We start from the raw sequence: 18,463 nt of genomic DNA on the forward strand, positions 1-18,463 counted from the left end.
AAGTCATTTTTATTCATTGCAAAACCGTCAGACGTCAAACACATTTGAATACAATAAAAGGGATTTTAACTTTTACTTCTAATATAATATAGCTCTCCGAATTAATTTCAGAATTAGTTACAGTTAGAGCTTTGTGGTGACATCTAGTGTCCAGAAATATAACACGGCGGTCCTAACTTATAGATATTAAAATAGTAAAAATAAAAGAATAACGCTAAGATATAGCATAACACAACATATATATGTGATCTGACACACATAGTTATTATCATAAAGAAATTAATTAGATATTTCTTAAATAATACGACAAAAAAATTGAAAGAAAAACATATACCAGAGATGAAGTTATGGAAATTATAAATAATATTTAGAGTGAGTTAAATTTATTTATTGGTCCTTCAGAGGTTTTTGTCAGTTGAGTGATCCTATGGCTCTTAATTCTCAATGCCAGTCATTACTGTGTACTTGCAGCTGCATTATATCACGATACATGGTCAGTTTTAAGATGCAAACATGGAGAGTCGAAGAACTAAAGCACTAGAGATGATGAGTTGTTGTCGTATGTTCCAGGTGGGGAAGACGCCACAGAGCAGACCCAAGTCTGGCAAAGTGGGATGTTGCCCTCATCCCTTTCACTAGTAAGGTGAACATCAATGGTTGAGAAGTAGCGAGACAAAAATCACCCCTGGATGAAGAGTAATTGACTCGCTGGCTTGACTCTGTTTCCCCAAATGTGTCAGAGATGGAAGAAAATGTCAGGGTGACTGCAGCAAGAGGACGTGATGCACTGTCAGACTGTCAGACATTTCTCACCTCACACAGTTTAACTTCCTGCTTGAATGAAGATATATTCCTAGTTACGACACATGACTTTGTTACATGACCTCAGAATAACGACAGAGACATCATGATGATAGTTTTAATGTCACTTTTCAACACAGTAACGCAGGCATCAGCATAAATAACATAGAGCACAGTTTGATAAAGCTACATGAGACACACACACTCACACACAGTCGAGTGTTAAGACAGTACCTTGAGCTGTGCAAAGAAAGAAACATTCAGGATTGCATGTTCCTGAGATTCAGTAAAACCTTCAGATAAGATATGGCATGGTGGAGTATTGACAAGTCCCATGAGCTGCCTCTTCACTGCATGTCGCGCACTCGTTGACAGATGGCTTGGGTGAACTCTGAGCACTTGGAGTTCCCGCCCAGATCCTTGGTCAGAACCTGGAAGACAGACGGTGTAGACGGTGCAGGTGAGGTCTGGGACTTGAAGGTCTGATCCCTGCGAGGGTAGGGGCGGTTACCTTCTTGTCCCGGATGGTGTTGAAACAGGCCGTCTCGATCTTTTTGGCGTGTCCGTGCAGACCCATGTGACGCAGCATCATGACCGCACTCAGCAGCAGGGCGGTGGGGTTGGCCATGTCTTTTCCTGCTATGTCTGGAGCCGTTCCGTGAACCTGGTGGACAGTCAACGTTACACCACTTTCACACACACACGTTTGTGCTCAACTACTCTTAATTTTGTTTCTTTTTTTTTTGGTGTTGGTTTCTGTCGTTTGTGATCAGAAGCGCCCTCGTGTGGTAAGGCTCATCACTACCTCTATTTTCCATAATGGGTATTTAAGTATAATTATTATGTAAAACATTTAATTAGAATTTAAGTAACAAATGATCTGTGCAGTAACATATACTTACAGACTCAAAAATGGCGACGCCGTTCGCACCAATGTTTCCACTAGGTGTCACCCCGAGCCCGCCGATTAAGCCAGCACACAGGTCACTGTAAGGATTTGTGCAGTGAAATAAGATCACGTTCAGGAAAAGGCATCACTTTAACTTGACATGTACGAACCTCAGAATGTCGCCATACAAATTGGGCATCACTAGCACGTCAAACTGCGTGGGATCCTGAACCATCTGTTTGGAATCGAGACGGTTATCATGCAGAATCGCTCGCAATGATGCAGCACTCGACTCACATTAAGGCACACGGTATCCAGGTACATCTCGGTGAACTTGATATCTTTGTGCTTCTCTGCAGCCTCACGACATTTCCTCAGGAAAAGCCCATCTGACATGCGCCTGCAGTCACAAACAGTCCACGTAAAAACCACAGAAGACTCAGCTTGAAGGGCAGTTTGACTCACATTATATTAGCTTTATGAACCGCTGTGACACTCGCCCTCTGGTTGTTCCTGGCGTACTCAAACGCATAGTCTGCGATGCGCTGACTAGCTTGTTCCGTAATGAGCTTAATACTCTGCACGACCCCATCAACAATCTGGAGGAAAACAGGAGACACAGTCAGGTGAGTTTAAAAGGACAAGGGCTTCAGAGTAAGAATACGGTGAGGATTTTAAACACACAAGAGCGTGAAGTCAAACACGACAAAAATAAAAATCCCTTTTCACAATCAGACGTAAATAAGTCAACAGCAGTCCTTTCGTAAGAGTCTGATCAGACAGTTTTACGAAACTTAAATTAAAAAATCCAGTTTTTCATTCAGAAATATGCTTACCACATGCTCAATGCCACTGTACTCCCCCTCTGTGTTCTCCCTGATGGTCACAAGGTTGACGTCCGTATACGGCGTCTTATAGCCCTCGATAGAAACACAAGGTCGCACATTGGCGTAGAGGTCAAAGGTCTTCCTCAACAGCAGGTTCATTGAGGGGTGACCAGCGGCGATGGGGGTCTTTAAAGGACCTGAAAGAAGCATTGTTTGAAATATACTGCATGTTTTACAGACCATTATTCATCTGCCCTCCATGAGCTTGTGCAGCAGGCGAACCTTTAAGGCCGATTTTGTTTCTGTCCATTGACTCTTTGGCATCTGGAGGAATCATCCACTTTCCACCAGGTCCTTGAATGGCAGTGACATTTCTTTCCTCCCACTGGATAGGAGCCTAGTGCCATGCAGATAAACAATAGCATCAATATAAAAACAATAACTGAATCATTAAATGGCTGATACATAAAAAAAGATACATAAATATATAAGATGATTTTTTTTAGTCACTTTAATGCCAGGATGCACGGGAGTTAAATTATTTTCAATACAATATAACTGCATATCAGCATATTTCCGATCTACTCTTTAACTTGGGAGCTCATTGAAATTGTTGTGACCCCGTGCGTCTCCATCCATAAATACAGATCTAACACAGCTCCTTGTTTGTCATGTCACGTTAATCAAAACTCAAATAATATCGTGTCACGCCTGCATATCCTGTTCCACTAGCAAATATCAAACCTTCACACATGTTTACGACAGCTGTGTCTGGTTTCTCACCTCAGCTGCTTCGAATATCTTCATCACGGCTGCCGAAATCTCCGGGCCAATTCCATCTCCGGGGATCAGGGTCACCGTTTGTAGCTGAAACCGAGCAACAATTAATACTTGCAGAGCACATTAAATGGTTAACGTGTTGCATAAAGTGTGTGTACACACCCCACGTGTGAAAGTCCTCGATTGTGGACTCTTGTTTGTGAAAGCTCCTACCAGCCGTGGCAACTGTAAGAGCAAGACAAAACGACACAGCCAGACTCTGCTGTGAATAAAACTGACTTCAAGGTTCCTTTCCTAAAATAGGAGTTTAAAGGTGAGCGCCAATGTCGCTGTGTCAGTAAACTAAACGTATTGGTTTGGGTTAAATGTTTTGTTTTTTGAAATCATACTTCATTTAAAAGCGAAGAATCAAGGAATATCTCTTAAATAAAACACATAGTTCACTATAGAAAACAATGCGATTCTTTCAAGGCTAAACTTACTTCTTGTGACTTGATTTTATCCTTGCCACTGATCGATACCCTCCACTTTGTTAGTAGGTTAAGAATCTGCAGATGAGGGACAGTTCATGTAGATGTGCTTCTCAAGTGCAGGTCAACCTGAAGCTGAAGCTGTGAAGCTACAGTACAACTCAACCTCCAATTAGCTCATAGTTTACAATCCAGTTGTTACGAGGCAACCAAGCCTCTGTCTTAAATCCAACTAAATGATAGCGTTGCTATAGTAACTTCATGGCAGCAGCTTAGTATTAGCATGTTAGCATGCGAGCCGGGTGAGCTTCATTATCTCACTGCGAGAGACTTTAATAAACAGCCTCACGTCATGTCGTTAAGCGGGTTCGCATGTAGTGTCCCACGGACAATTCTTGTTGAGTTTTCCAATCCAGAACAAATACTTACGGCTGACCTCCAAGCGTTTCCTGCCATCATGCGCTAGCAGCCAAGGTCGATGGGGAAGAAGCGGCTGTCAGCTCTAACGGAATCACCTCCGGACGGTGGGTTTGAAATTTTCAAAATAAAAGTTCAGAATAGGAAACCATCTACGATTTGCATATACGCTCACCGATCATCAGAGTATTTTGATTCGGCTTGTAGGATGCATTGCATTGTTTATTTCTAATATTCGCTAAACAAACGCCGTGGTGTTCGGGATGTTGCGAGAAGCGTGTCTATTTCCGGTTGAAATCGAGCATACAAATATTTTCTCATTTAAAATCTTTTCGCCAAGTTGCTATTAATTTGAGACTCTGGTAAATTGAACTTATATTAAAATGCAGACTGTAGCCCGAAATGCTTGAAAATTATCATGTGACACTGACAACGCATTCATCATCAATTAGTCACACTTCCAGGCGCTTTTTAATATTTGTAAATAGCTGTTTAAATAACCCATTTTCCTATACAAACTTCTGAAAACACACGATCAAACGTTACTCATTTAATTATTAATTGAATTTATTTACCACAATTATGCCATTTGCCTAACAAATGCAATGTTAAAAAAGCAAGTACAAACCATTCATGTCATCGTGTGTCGCAGAAATCAAAGCACACAGCAACATGGCGGCTACAAACATGATCCAGCGATGCAGAATGGAAAAGCTCTTGATTGAATCTCTACTCTTCTTATTAGCAGCAGATCTATCAGCATAAATGGAGGCTGGAGTGGAGCACAGGAAGCACACTGTGCAAGTAAACCCAACTGAGGAGCATCGGCGTGGGTAAAGGTTTTCAAAGCACTCACCTGTATCGTCTGATACATAATGCATAGGATGTCGTGTAGGATCTGAACAAGTGCTGCACAGTAAGCCACGGGTCGTGTGAGTATGGCAATGTGTGGTAAGCATTTGGATATAGCTTGGTCATTTAAACCCATACAGTACGTATAAACACGTCTTACTCCCCCCTCGTTCAGATGGCGTACTGCTTTGGCTGCTTCTTCAGGCTCATAGACCTTTCAGTTTGTGAGATGACGTGAGTGGCTCTGTTGTTCAGCAGCCTGCACTCATGAAGAACATCTGCAATACACAGAACCGGTCAGCTGGACTTCTTTTTATATACATACAGTCACCCCACAGATGAACCAACCATTGAACTGTTTATAAGCCTCTTCAACGATGGCATTGTTGGACCTCTTGATGTCCCAGTAGTTCTCCTCCACCCAGGGTTTGCAGTCATGATGCTCCATTATCTGTCCATTCTTGTACGAAGCAGCTGAATATTGGAAGAGAAGCACACATCCTCACAACTGATGCACTAGGCTGATGTGTCGAACGAAGCGGCCAAGACTTGCCTTTAATAGTGTCGTCAATATCCTTACATAACTGGTACAGGTCGCTCCCACGACCCACAACTCTCTCACCTACAAACACGATTTCAAATTACTTTGATGACTGACGATTTGTTAGGCTATTTAAAAAGACAGTTTATACCATCCAGGACTTTGATGTGAGGAAACATCTCAAGGACCGTGGCTCTGTATGAAGCGCTCCGGCACACTGCAGTAACACATAGATGAAGTGAGTGAGAAACTGTACAGTTAATGGTGTTGTATTTACACCATAAGTACCTGGATTGGAGTAGTTGTAGGTGTTGTCTTTAAGACGAATATTTTCCAGCTTTCTCAAAGACTGAAGGCAATGGAGGTTTTCTGTGCTAAAACAAATATTGAAAGATTAACTTGCAAAAATAGTCTAACCGGACTATAATCAACAGAAAACACAAGAGTATTTATATTGTACTCACAAAAATACAGTATTCACAAAGCATTTCATATTCTGTACTTTCATTTAGTAGTCAACTATTTTTACTTAAATGTTTGGTAAACACTCTGATTCTGACTTTGCACCACGTAATGCTTTGAATATTAATGGCTGAAATTCTTAGGATTCATCAGTCACATGAACACTTTGACACCTCCTACGGTGCCACCTACGGAATTACTATTAACTATCACATCCATTGATTCCTTGAGATGGAAATAATGAAGGCGTTCTACCTGGATATGAAATTACCAGCCACGTTCAGATTCTGCAAACTCTCACAGCCGTGCAGTGGCTCTGAAATTCGACGACAGCATTAAAACAATCCCACTCAACTGCTTGTTTGGCTGCGAAGCAAAACCCACCTAAATTGCAAATCCTGTTGGAAGACAGATTAAGAACGCAGAGCAGCCGAAGCGACGACAGCGCCGATAAACTGGTGATGTTGTTTCCAGACAGGTCCAGTCGCTCCAGATTCATACATTCGCCGATGCACCCAAGGTCGTGGATCCCTGCGAACACACACTCTCTCAATAGACGGAAAGCACTTATTCAGACAGAAACTCACCTAAACATCTGAATTTGAGGAACAGTATGGACTCCAGGTCAAACTCTCCCGTGTGCGACTTCAGCACCGCCGCAGTTATCTTCTCAAACTCTGCATCTGCAGGAACCACAAAGGCATCTTTCTTCTAACCACTGCGACAAAACCTCAGTCTCTTTTTTTTTTTATTAGTCACAAAGCAAAAGCTTGAAGCATTAATGTGCCTGCTCTATTTACGGAGGAGTGGGGGCAGATCATTTGTGCATCTCTGAATCGCTCATTTGAGGTTCTGCCAGTATACAAGTCAAAGGGAGGTCAACAATAGCAGCATACTTGTATTGCACGAGCCGATAATGCGACAACAATATTGTTTATAGAAAAACAAGTCAGCTGATCAGATGAACAAGATCGAATAAGACAGCAGGAGCTGCTGAGCGTAGCAGGAGCTCAGGGTTTATCAGAATTATCGGACAAACAACTTGAAGCCACTCCAAGTCGTCTGGAGGGAAACTGTTTTCTACACAGCTGTGCACTGATGGCCTACTTTATTATAATGATTTACGTCTCCACAAAAACTCCCTGCAGCTGTTGGTCACTGCAAACGGATGAATTCTATTGGCTTAAAATCAAAGGTCGAATCGAGGCCTGCAGCTCAGACAGCAGTCAGAGAAACAATAAACCTTTCAATAAATCTAAATATTCATGACCTTAAAAGGATTTAAGCAACATAGTTCATTATGGTTCATTATTTAGAATAACTGAAGAAGCCCTTTGACATACACATTTGCCATAGAAATGCACGGTGAATATTTTATAATGTGAAGCACTGTCTTCAGTGTTGTATTTAGTTGTAGTTTAGGATGTAGTTTTTGTGAAATAATTGGCTGAAAGTAGGGTATATCTAAACACAGCTGAATAGATTTCATTTTGTTGAGCAGCATTATTCCAAGAGTACTCAAATGTGACTTTTTACCTTAAACTATTACAGTGCCAAGCCTTCCCTCATTTGGTGTCTATTATACCGACAAGCAACTATGTTCTCAGAGTTTGGCATTTTACATCATCGATTGCTCCACAAGCCAAAACACTTTACTCTGAGGACTGCATTTTTGTCAAGTCTGAGTACACAAAAGGTGCATTCACTTGGCACTCTACTTCCCCGCAACTCTCTGAGGGCATAGTGGATATGGTGCTTTCTGCTCCAGTAAGTTCACCTTTAGACTCTTCATTCAGTCATAGACCAAACAGATGATGCTGCATTTAATCCAAATGTGACCGTTGCCCCAAGGATTTCCATCCAAGATTCTTTGAATTTCAAGCAAAGAAGAACTGCAGAATTGCTTTTTATAAATTAGATTTTGTAGGAAGCATTTTTCCCCTAATTTTAGAAACATAAGGAGAAGTTCTGGGACACATTTTAAGGTAGTTGGTTGAATAGTAACTGCAACTTCAATCAGAGCAACATTTGTGTGTGTGTGTGTTTCTATGAACGTTTGGGAGTGAAAACCGGCCCCCAGTGGGGGAGAAAAGGAAGACTGCGGTTCATCAGAGAGCAGGAAGCAGATTTGACTGATTCAGATTCTGAAGAGGGATATTCCCTCTCTGATGAAGATGATAAAGTGAAACAGCATGTGGTGCCATGTCCAGACGGTGGCAGAGGCCCACGTAAATGTAAAAAAAAACACGTAAATAGTGGCAGGCACGGTAGAAGCCACAGGAGAAAATACAGTGTGACTAGCAGCAGTAGTGTTCACGGTCTTGCCGTAAATAACAGTGATGATGCTTAGTCTTCATCATCCTCATCACTGTTGCTTGAGAGATGAGGAGTATTTCTAGAGACTGAGCACATGCTTCGATGGATTTTTTTTTTTTATGTTGAGTAAAGTGCCTGTACAGGCGACGTTCCTCTAGTCACAGTGGTCCCAGTGAAAACTCTGAGGGGATCTGCTATCGGTGACATGCAGCAGTGAGGCCAAGTGCTCTGTGGGTCCACAATCTCAACTGCTCGCATATGAGCTGCAACATTTGTTGTGGTGCCAAAGAGCTTGATCTTTGTTTGGCAAAGCTTGCAAGCTGTTTGCATCATGTCCAGCTCAGTGTTTCTTGGTATTCAGTAACGCCCCAAATGAAAACTCTAGCCTTTACAAACGATGGAGCTGGATGGAGCTCCTTCTCCGCCATCTTTGTTTTGGTACTTTCTGTACATGCGTGCGTTGAAAAAAGGGCTGTGCGTTACAAAATAGCAGACAGCCAGTGGATTTTTCTTTTAAAATTGATTTGGGACATAATAATCACAGCGAATGAGAATCACGATTCTTATTTGAATGTTTTTTTGTGCGCCCCTAACACCAGTGGATCAGATAAACTATGTAATGCACTATGGCTGCCAGTGACATCATGATACATACAAATCACAATGTGAGTGAATTTGCTCTCATCCAGAACACTAGGTCATTTCTCATTACCCGTTTGCCTTCATCTCCAACCATTTTCAAGATACAACCTTTTCAAGAAACGTGACATTAAAGGGGAATATTCCACTGAAAAAACAGGCAATAACACAGTGGACCAAGAGGATGTTGAGCTAAGAAGCTACAGATGCAAGAGTCGACCAAAGAGCTACGACATTATCTTGACATTAATTTAATTTTGCTGATATTAAAGTCGCATTAATGTAATTGTGTTTAATTCCATCTAATTACTGCCATTTGAAAGGCTGTTGCAAACATCCATATCCAAGTTAACTATGAACAGAGCTCATGAGATGAAAGAAGGCGGAATAGTAAACAACATAAAGCGGAATTACGGGTGGAATGATGTGGCACATTAGCATCTCATTCAGTGACTCTTGTATTGGCAGCTAGCGCTTGTTGGCTGCAGACCGGAGGATGAATCATCCGGATGCAGAGTGGGTGGCTTCTTGATGAGAAATGCTAATTGTATCCTTTCATCTCGACCACGGCTGACGACACTGAGGCTGGCGGAACACGAGCCGCCGCAGAGCTTTAGCATAAACAGCTAGTGCATAGCTTAGCGTCATAGCAACAAGCGCTCCGTCCAAACTTACCTTGCTCCTTGTCTCGCTTCAGCTCCATTCTAGGCTACTGTGCGCCAGTAAAACTACCTAGTGGTGTATGAAAAGGGTAGAAAAGTACTGGGGAACAAAACAAGGCAGAAGCGTGGTGATGTTTGGGGAGTGAGGTATCGTCATTAGGACCGGAGTGCAGCAGCTGGCAGGTGGATTTGTGGCCGGATTCCTGCCGCTGCTGCTGCCGCAGAGAAGCGTTAATCTCCGGAGGCGGAGGTTGCGTCTGGAAAACCGCACTCGATTCACCGCGTTTCTGCAACATGTTTCGCGTATCTTTGATAAAAGTCTGACCCTTGAGGTGGCCCTTTTAAAGCACCCACAACTTTCACAACATTAAATATGTATTTACATAAATTGTACAAGGAAATTAATTTGAATCACGTCGAGTTTTATACGCACTACTGTTAGTTTTCACAGGACCTTTGCAAATTATTTAGTAATTATAGGTCACAGTTCAGAACAATAAAATATGCCTTAATATAAATTCATCAATTTACTCCTCAGAGAACGCTACATAATCTCACTCGTGATAGATTCTATCTTATTCTGGGACAATATGATGCTATTATTTTTTTTTTCATATACGTGTGTTCAAAGTCACATCCTCAATATTATTCTATTAGCATCAACACAGTAAAATGACACCCTTATCACAAGGAATTCATTTTAATGACATGTTGTCAATTAAAAAAGGTATTTTATAATTTTACATATATATCTTTTGAGGTTAAGCTTAAATTAAACCGCTTTGTAGTGATCATGGAAGCATCAGATATCTTGACTCAAGTTTTTTTTTTTGCAGCTTCTTCAGGGGTTTGCGCTTATAGGCAACATATTCACATGATTTTGTTCAAAGATTTTTTTACCACAAAAATGACCTTATACTGTAATTTAAGGCTTTGCTTTCATGCAGTGTTATGCGTTGAGTTTTAGGGCTTATTTATTTGTGTTTGCCAGGACTTAAGTTATGACTTATGACATCCATAATGGCCATAAATAACACTTAATCAGAGTATGTCAGTCATTATGTTTAATGAATTTAAGGCTGGATATTTGTCTCTAAAATACCTGACTTAATTCATATGTAAACTAGAGTGTCCTGCTCAAACCTGAGAACGTGACGCCCATATCTTCTTGGATGGGATTTGAACTCGGGGTCTTTCTGTAATGATGCAGCGCAGGAATTCAGTTAGTCAAGTGTCGATTCACTGTCAGAATTTTATGTAACACAATGACCCATTTTCCCCTTAATCTCTCACCTGTCACGTGCTTATCTGTAAATGACAATGGATTATATTCACTCGACGACGCACAGCAGGTTATGCTTCCATGGGATTATGGTTGAATGAGCAGGGTTTGAATCCTTAGACATAAAGTAACAGTAAAATGAAAATAATATAGTGCAGTATAATGTGAACTAAATCAAGACTGAACAAAAAACTGGTTAAAAACAGAGTAATATTGCACTTATTTAGCATTTTAGTTTTTATTTTAGGAAAAAAAAGTTAAAAAAAAAAAAAAAAGCATTTAATGAATGAGTTACAACGTACTGAATCGATGCCGTTATTCTCCCACAGGTGGCGGTGTTACATTTAAAATTGGCAATAATATTTTTTGTTTCTTTCTGTTGTTGCATAATAACAAATCGAGTTAGCGCTGACCACCGCCCCCGGTTCACCGCATACTGGATATGGAGCTATCCCGGCCTGGCGTGGCTGCAGGCGGGGAGAGGCGGGTCATCCTGCGGACTCTCCTCCTCAGCTGCTCCTCATGTTTTCATCCTCCTCCTCACGCCGCCGCAGTCATGGCTGACACCTCCTGCTAGCTCCAACATCTCGCCTCGCCGCGGACGGCCCTCCTCCCGCAGACGCTTCTCCGAAATCTACAGCATGAGAAAACTGAGGAAAGGCCGAGGACGAGAGTGAGAGACCGGGGAGAGATGGGCAACAAGCAGACCATCTTCACGGACGAGCAGCTGGACGCCTACCAGGTAAGTTCCAGAATCTTCCTCAGCCAAGTCAATATTTAGATCCGGTCTGAACACAATCCCAATCGGAAACTGTCAAGCCCGTCACCTGCGGTGTGATGTTAATAAACAAGTCTCTGAATCTATCTATTGTCTTTACGTTTAGAAAAAGTTGGAATTTCTTAAGAATTGTTATTGTTATTGCAATGCATCAATTTACATAAAGCCTGCATACGTAATACAGGTCAGCAAGTCCTTAGTTTTTAAGTCAGATTATGTACGTATTTTGAATAAAAATACAATCTAATAAAGCCCCAATATATATATAAATTGCATTTCAGAATTTTTCACATCTTGACTGAAGCTAAAAAATATTAAAAATAATTTTAAGGAGGGTTGTAAATAAGCACGTGATAATAAATAATGTGCACTTATGACTCGAATTATTTGAAATTATTGACTAAATGTGGTCAAATGTGTTAGCAGGTATGAGCGAGGAATAATAGCAAAGCAAAATTGGTTATAAAAATATATTCAAATTCATCCAGACATTAATACTATAACAGTGTAGTAGTGTAAATAATCAACTGTAGGTTCACAAATATCCCTTAAATTAGCGAGAGTGACTTGGAAAATTGGTAAATGACACAGTGTATCTACACGCATTGTTACAAGCTCATTATTCTAAGCAATGTATAGGAAGAACTCCAGATTCTGGCGTCACCTGTAGGGTTATTCATGTGTGACTCAATAATTAATGCCCAGTTCTGTGAAACTCTACTCTCAAGAGTCAGTCGGGTTCTCAAGAAGTCCTCTCCGGTTACTCTTTTTAAAACCCTCATGTGTAGATTCGAGTTATAAAGATGTCTGCTGCTGTTTAGTTGCTACAACTTATCCAGCTCATGATAATAATAATAATAATGTATGGATTATAGTCAGTCATTGGCAAAAAAATGAAAGTAAAATCACTTATTGCTAAAAAAAAAATCTATCTTCTATAATTTGTTGTGTAGGGTGTATACAATGTGTTAGAGGAGAATGAAATAAAAATTCATTCATTCATTCGACGCTATAGTTTATCACTGGCCATCTAATATTTCTCTTTATTTTCCCATATGCGCTCAGATTCTTTGCCCAGTATTTGCTGTTCATGGTTGTTACATCCTAGATCACCTTTACACCTTTCTCTAAATGAACCTGCTGAATCAATATTTTCTGGACGTGAATTCACGCTTTGAGTAAACAAACTGGTAAATATCAACTTCAGCTGGTGTGACTGGGATGTTTAAACAGCACATGAAACGACCAGCTTTTTAGACAGTTCTTGGTGAGAATATGCCAAAGGTTGTCTGCGTGATATTTAAATGGTATAACCTGAAACACCTCAGGTGTTGTATCTCCAAATGTGCGCTCATCTGTTGCGCTGAAATGCGCCATCTATTGACCCATAACTCACTTGTCCTCTTTGTCTTTGCTTGTTTACATTTTTGCTAGTAAATCCATGTTGATTTTTTTTCTCTCAGCAAAACCAAAATAGTCTCCGGCAGCTGATCTGCAGACATAACAGGATCATGTTCTTGTGTCGCCTTTATTGTCACCAGTGACAACATGCACTCACACCGTCGATATTCAGGGGAAACCAGAGACGCTTGCTAGAATGTACCAGCAGGTTGACATTTATGTTGTGAAGCTGCCACTCTCAGTACACATCCACGTGTGTATTGACATATGTATCTTATCTTCACAGGATTGTACTTTTTTCACCCGAAAAGAAATCTTACGGTGAGTCTGCAGTGTCTAATCTTGTCCATTGTGTCTGTCTGACAGTTGAGAAGCAAAGCACCACAACAATCTATTGGATGAATGCTCTTTGTTACTGTCATTTTCACCTTTGCTTTGCCTGTATAGAGAAATTACACTAAGGTTAAACACGTAGATCTGACACAACTGTTTTCAAAAACTGCGTCAGGAGTTAAAAGAATCATGAGTCAGCGTAATTATGCCAAGCAAATCGCCGCGTCCGACACAGATCAGGAAGTAAGTAAGTTGGTGTCTGAGATGATGATGAAAAACGGAATAGTTTGAGTAATAAAGAAACATTTTTTTTAATGACAAGCGTGTTTAATTTGGCTATTTTTTTATTTCGCAAAAACTGCCAACAAGCTGGCGTTCTTGAAAAAGTAAACAAGTCAAGCGTTGTCTTTCTAAGCTGGAAACTTGGATGTGTTTTTGTTTTATTTGTTTGTATGTTTTAGCGTAGCCTTTAGCTCATAGTCACAATGGAGTCCGCGTACGTCAAAATCGTATTGTGTTGTCAGTTGTCTAGAGTTTTGGGGTGAAAACTGAGCACACAGTGTAGATTCTGCCTCAGTTTTGTGGTACAGTTGACTGAAATAATTTTGTATAGCATCCAATCTTCACAGGTGTTTGCTATTGAGAAAGCCGTCTGAGAACTGAAGCTGAGGAGTTGACCTTTTGACTGGTGTCCTCTTCAGCTGCACCTGCTCACATTGCCAGCTGTTAGGAAAGTAGCAGAGGCGAGAACATAACCAAATTGACAGTTGGTGATGGCTCATGGTTTAATGATTCACCGTCTGTCACCATTTTCCCTGCCAGGCACCGAGACACTGCCACCACACACACTACCAGTGTCACGAATGCGGCTGTGACTCTCTAAGCTCACGCTCTGACATCAGCTACTGAACTTTTCCCTGTCGCTTCAGGTCATATGTGCTTCTAAGAAAAGTACTGTAAAGAATTGGTGACAATGTTTTCACACCAAGTGTTTTGGATTTTTTTAATATCCAAAATGTTATGTTAATAGGTTTCTTAGGGCCCTCCAGGGGCCACTTGTTCCTCCCAACAACTCCTTACAGGTGTCTGTCTAGTAGCATAATGAACAACAGGAACATGTTGGACCTAGTTGCTGTCACACTAGTGTCGAGCCTCGACTGGCCACTGGAATGAAAGTGTGTGATGGCATGTGAAGTGGAAAAAGCCCACGTGCAATCTGGCCAACACACAGTGCTGCACACACACGTGATGCTTCTAGCATCTGACAAGTGTGGTGGGTGTTGCTTTGAGTCAAAGATAATGATCGATGAAACGTGTGAGAAGCCTGCGGGTCATGAAATATCAAAGTACATGTGCTTCAGTTGACACCATCGTGGTGACACTTATTTCAGAGTGATGAGAATCAACAGCTTTAAGAGGAAGAACACCCAACGTCTGCTGTCATGATAACGCCTCAGCACCACAGTCACGATGAACAGACACCAGAGGAAAGTCAGGGACTGCACTTTGTGGTCTTCAAACACTCTGTACCGTGTGAAAACACACTGATACACAAGCTGAATGTAGCTGAGGTTTTAAGCACGACTGAAGGTACATTAGGGTTGAAGGCTGAAGAAGCCGGCTGGGCCTCAAAGTGGAACACAAAGTTGTTTTGAAAGTCTTTCACACCATTTCACACTGTTTCGTAATGAGAAAACAAACGGTTATATATATTTGATGACCCAATTTATTTAGGTATTTTGAGTGATTCAGGGTCAGTGATGGAGGACAAGGTTGGTTGCAGGGAGTGGAAGGAAAATATCATAATAAATATGTATTAAAAATATATATATATATTAAATAAAATAATATTATAATGTTATTAAAAAGAGTATATATACTATTAATGCTCAAACATTGCTGAAAAAATAGGTTTTGATTTACAAATTGCATATTTAAAATGCTACAAAATAAATATACATTTAATAAGGAATGACGTCTCCTGCTCATTCTCCAATACTGGAGCTGATCACTGGGCAAAGATTTGCGCGCACTCCTCTATATGGCCAGTGGGAGGAAATCAGAGTGCACAGTCAAGCTGTGAACCTGTGAGCTGCTTCAAGCTGAAGTGGAAGCTACGTCCTGTGGTGCTGCAGCCTGTAATGTTGTTCTGAAAAATGTGTTCCAGGTTGCACGGGAGATACCATGAACTGGCTCCACATCTTGTGCCAATGGACTACACCAACGACCCGGACTGCAAATTACCTCTCGCGTTGATCGTCAACATGCCAGAGTTGAAGGTAAACCATGTTTTTTGTTTGTTGTCTGCCTTGTTGACTGCCATCAGTCACCACCATCACACACATTCTCCTGCACTCCGACACCAAATCAATACACTTCGGCGGGACGCCATTGATTAGCAGCTGTCCACGTCACTGATCTGGCTGCTCCACTGTGTGCCATCTCATGGAAGTCAATGGGCTGTGAAACATTTACAGCAGGAGTCCAAGCGTCTCACGGCCAGAAGTGCTGGCCCTTCCCAGTGGGGGCATCTTGTGCTGTACCCTACAGTTCAGAGAGACTACAGCATTCTTCTGCTGACATTTATGGTTTTCTCTCACTGACTCACTCCTGTGGCTTGTTTGTGAGAGCTGGTGTCACGAAGCGTTCAGGAGTGTGATGCTACAGCTCACAGCTTTGCATCTGTATCTGCATCTGTAGTGTGATGAGACGCTTATTAAAAAAGAAAAGAGAACTTGACTGTTTCTGCACTACTTTACCAGACAAACCTGTGATGTCGAATGAAAAAAAGACAAAAAGAAAAAAATAAATTAATACAAAAATAAAAACTGGACAAAAATACCAAATAAAGTACAGTAATTTCCGGACTATAACAATTTACTTTTTCGTCACGTCTGAAACCTGCAGCTTATACAACGACGTGGCTAATATATGGATTTTTACAGGTGTCGTGCTGCCGATATATCGAGCCTCGTCACATCAAACCGATGAAATCACAGGCCTTTTATTGACCATAAAGCGCTCAAAATTTTCGCCTGCGTGTCCGCAGCTCTGCCCACAGAGCCAACCTCCCGGAGGACTGGAAACAAGAAGCAGCAGCTGAGACCGGCTGTGGTGTCGGAATTTGGCACAATTTTGGTGAATTTGGTGAAAACAGCGCATTTTGAGTGCTTTAGGAAACAGATAAACCGATAAAGGAAACTCATTCAGTCACAATGTAATGTCGAAATGTGACATCCAGAACTGGCCATGTTCCATCTCTGATTTTACTTGTTTGAAGGCAAAAATGATTCGCACCAAGTGACACTGACTTCTGAGGAGCATCATGTTGTTGTCATGTCTACAGGAAAATCCGTTTCGCAACAGAATAGTGGAGTCGTTCTCAGAGGACGGGATGGGGAACCTCAGCTTCAACGAATTCGTGGACATGTTCTCCGTCCTCAGTGAAATGGCTCCGAGGGAGCTGAAGGCCATCTACGCCTTCAAGATATACGGTGAGTGGGAAGACGTTCCAGCAGTGAAGCGACATGAAGCAGCTTCGTAGTGACGCCGTCCTCTCGCAGATTTCAACGTGGATAACTACCTCTGCAAGGAGGACCTGGAGAAGACCCTGAATAAGCTGACCAAGGAGGAGCTGACGCAAGAGGAGGTGGAGCTGGTGTGTGAGAAGGCCATCGAAGAAGCCGACTTGGACGGAGACAACAAGCTCTCCTTTGCAGACTTTGAAAACATGATCACAAGGGCTCCTGATTTCTTAAGGTGAAGATGACTACTTTAAAACTACTGTTGTTCAGTAAGCGACCCAGCTTCCTACCTTCTCTCTCTTCTCTGACTGCAGCACCTTCCACATTCGCATTTGAGCGACGCCACCGCCAGTGTCGGCCTGCCAATCTTCCATCCATCTGATCTGCCTCTCTCCGCCGCGACCCTCATGCACACACTTCAGACGTACCACGTTGTGCTTTACTCTCAGGATTACTTTCTGGTAGATTTGCTTCCCTCCCCATGAGACTCGCCACGTACCAAAGGGCTCGTCGGAATAGCTGAGGTGCATTTTTGCTTCTGAATCCAGTAATGCATAAAAAGGTGGTCTACCTGCCGCGGGATCATGCAAAAGGGCCTCTCCTCTGCTCGTAGCTTGTGTGTGGAACATAATGACAATCGTATCTCTATCCTTCTCAGTTCCATGAAGGGCTCCAGAAGCTTCATGATTCGACCGTCACGTCTGTCTGCTGGACCTTTGAAGTTTGAAGGGCTGTACTTGTTTTGAATAAAGTTTCCTGGGAGCTGGGCCTGACGCCAGATTTATGGCTGGGTTTCTGTCTGCGCAGCACTGCTGGTGATGAAGAGGCGTGCGCTGTAAAGATTGTGAGGCAGCAGCGGGATCATAGCGCTGACTCAGCCTTGATTCCATCATGCACACGCAGTTAATTGTCATCGCGCGGTGAGCTGTTCGATGAGGGCGAGAGAATGGAAGTATTGGGGTTCACTGTATTCCTAGGAAGCTCCTCTCCACGAATCACATCAGTAGAAATTCAGTATTTATCGCATTACTTTTTGGTCACATTTCTTTCAGTGAAAAAAAGAGGAGTGTCTGTTTTTTAAAATTTATCTCTGTAGTTATTGCCTGTTTCTTACCATGTAAGAAATAGCTTTTTTCCTTATTATTATTATTATTATTATTATTATTAATAATAATAATAATAATAAATTGTTTATTTTAAGTATTTTCTAAACGTGGATATCTAGCTATAAGAGAACTAGATTTAAAAAATTGAATTGATGAACTGATAATAGGATTTATGATGAATTAATCTCGATCATGATATTTGATTCCAGAAAGATCCGATTTAAGTTGAAGCTTTACCATCATCAGTTGCAACAGTGATGAGTGATGTTTTGGTGAAGACAGCAAATTGTATAATGTGAAGCTCTAACCAATGTTAAAATAAAGTAGGTCTGACAGTAGACAAAAATCTTCATCTCAATTAATCACACTGGAGCTGAGTTAAC

The 18,463-nt window shown here is 41.5% G+C and overlaps 3 protein-coding genes across 5 annotated transcripts; 1 reads left to right on the top strand and 2 right to left on the bottom strand.

Moving 5' to 3' along the window:
• Positions 1-912: 912 nt before the first annotated feature.
• Positions 913-4,528, bottom strand: idh3a (isocitrate dehydrogenase (NAD(+)) 3 catalytic subunit alpha). Of its 2 annotated transcripts, XM_053885649.1 has the most exons (12): positions 4,197-4,528; positions 3,780-3,845; positions 3,460-3,522; positions 3,301-3,384; positions 2,800-2,914; positions 2,527-2,714; positions 2,156-2,289; positions 1,988-2,090; positions 1,861-1,925; positions 1,704-1,788; positions 1,313-1,465; positions 913-1,232 (listed from the first exon to the last, which is right to left on the bottom strand). In XM_053885649.1, exons 1-12 carry the CDS (start codon positions 4,224-4,226, stop codon positions 1,149-1,151), a joined length of 1,170 nt encoding a protein of 389 aa, XP_053741624.1. In that variant the 5' UTR covers positions 4,227-4,528; the 3' UTR covers positions 913-1,148. The 2 variants fall into 2 exon arrangements, with proteins under 2 accessions (XP_053741624.1, XP_053741626.1); XM_053885651.1 differs by lacking the exon at positions 3,780-3,845 and having other exon boundaries at positions 4,197-4,524.
• A 230-nt stretch (positions 4,529-4,758) lies between these two features.
• Positions 4,759-9,913, bottom strand: lrrc61 (leucine rich repeat containing 61). The gene is made up of 9 exons (XM_053884885.1): positions 9,670-9,913; positions 6,627-6,722; positions 6,424-6,570; positions 6,295-6,355; positions 5,866-5,951; positions 5,729-5,794; positions 5,590-5,658; positions 5,385-5,510; positions 4,759-5,314 (listed from the first exon to the last, which is right to left on the bottom strand). The coding sequence occupies exons 1-9, from the start codon at positions 9,695-9,697 to the stop codon at positions 5,208-5,210; spliced, it is 786 nt and encodes a 261-aa protein (XP_053740860.1). The 5' UTR covers positions 9,698-9,913; the 3' UTR covers positions 4,759-5,207.
• Positions 9,914-10,722: 809 nt separating this feature from the next.
• On the top strand, positions 10,723-18,078 carry cib2 (calcium and integrin binding family member 2). 2 transcript variants are annotated; one of them, XR_008416515.1, is made up of 7 exons: positions 10,723-11,680; positions 13,404-13,438; positions 15,618-15,729; positions 16,797-16,944; positions 17,014-17,209; positions 17,289-17,498; positions 17,633-18,078. XR_008416515.1 is itself a non-coding variant. In XM_053884887.1 (6 exons), exons 1-6 carry the CDS (start codon positions 11,630-11,632, stop codon positions 17,308-17,310), a joined length of 564 nt encoding a protein of 187 aa, XP_053740862.1. In that variant the 5' UTR covers positions 10,723-11,629; the 3' UTR covers positions 17,311-18,078. The 2 variants fall into 2 exon arrangements, 1 of the variants encoding a protein (XP_053740862.1); XM_053884887.1 differs by having other exon boundaries at positions 17,289-18,078.
• Positions 18,079-18,463: the final 385 nt, after the last annotated feature.

This window comes from Synchiropus splendidus, chromosome 14, assembly GCF_027744825.2.
Source record: "Synchiropus splendidus isolate RoL2022-P1 chromosome 14, RoL_Sspl_1.0, whole genome shotgun sequence".
Taxonomy (NCBI): domain Eukaryota; kingdom Metazoa; phylum Chordata; class Actinopteri; order Syngnathiformes; family Callionymidae; genus Synchiropus; species Synchiropus splendidus.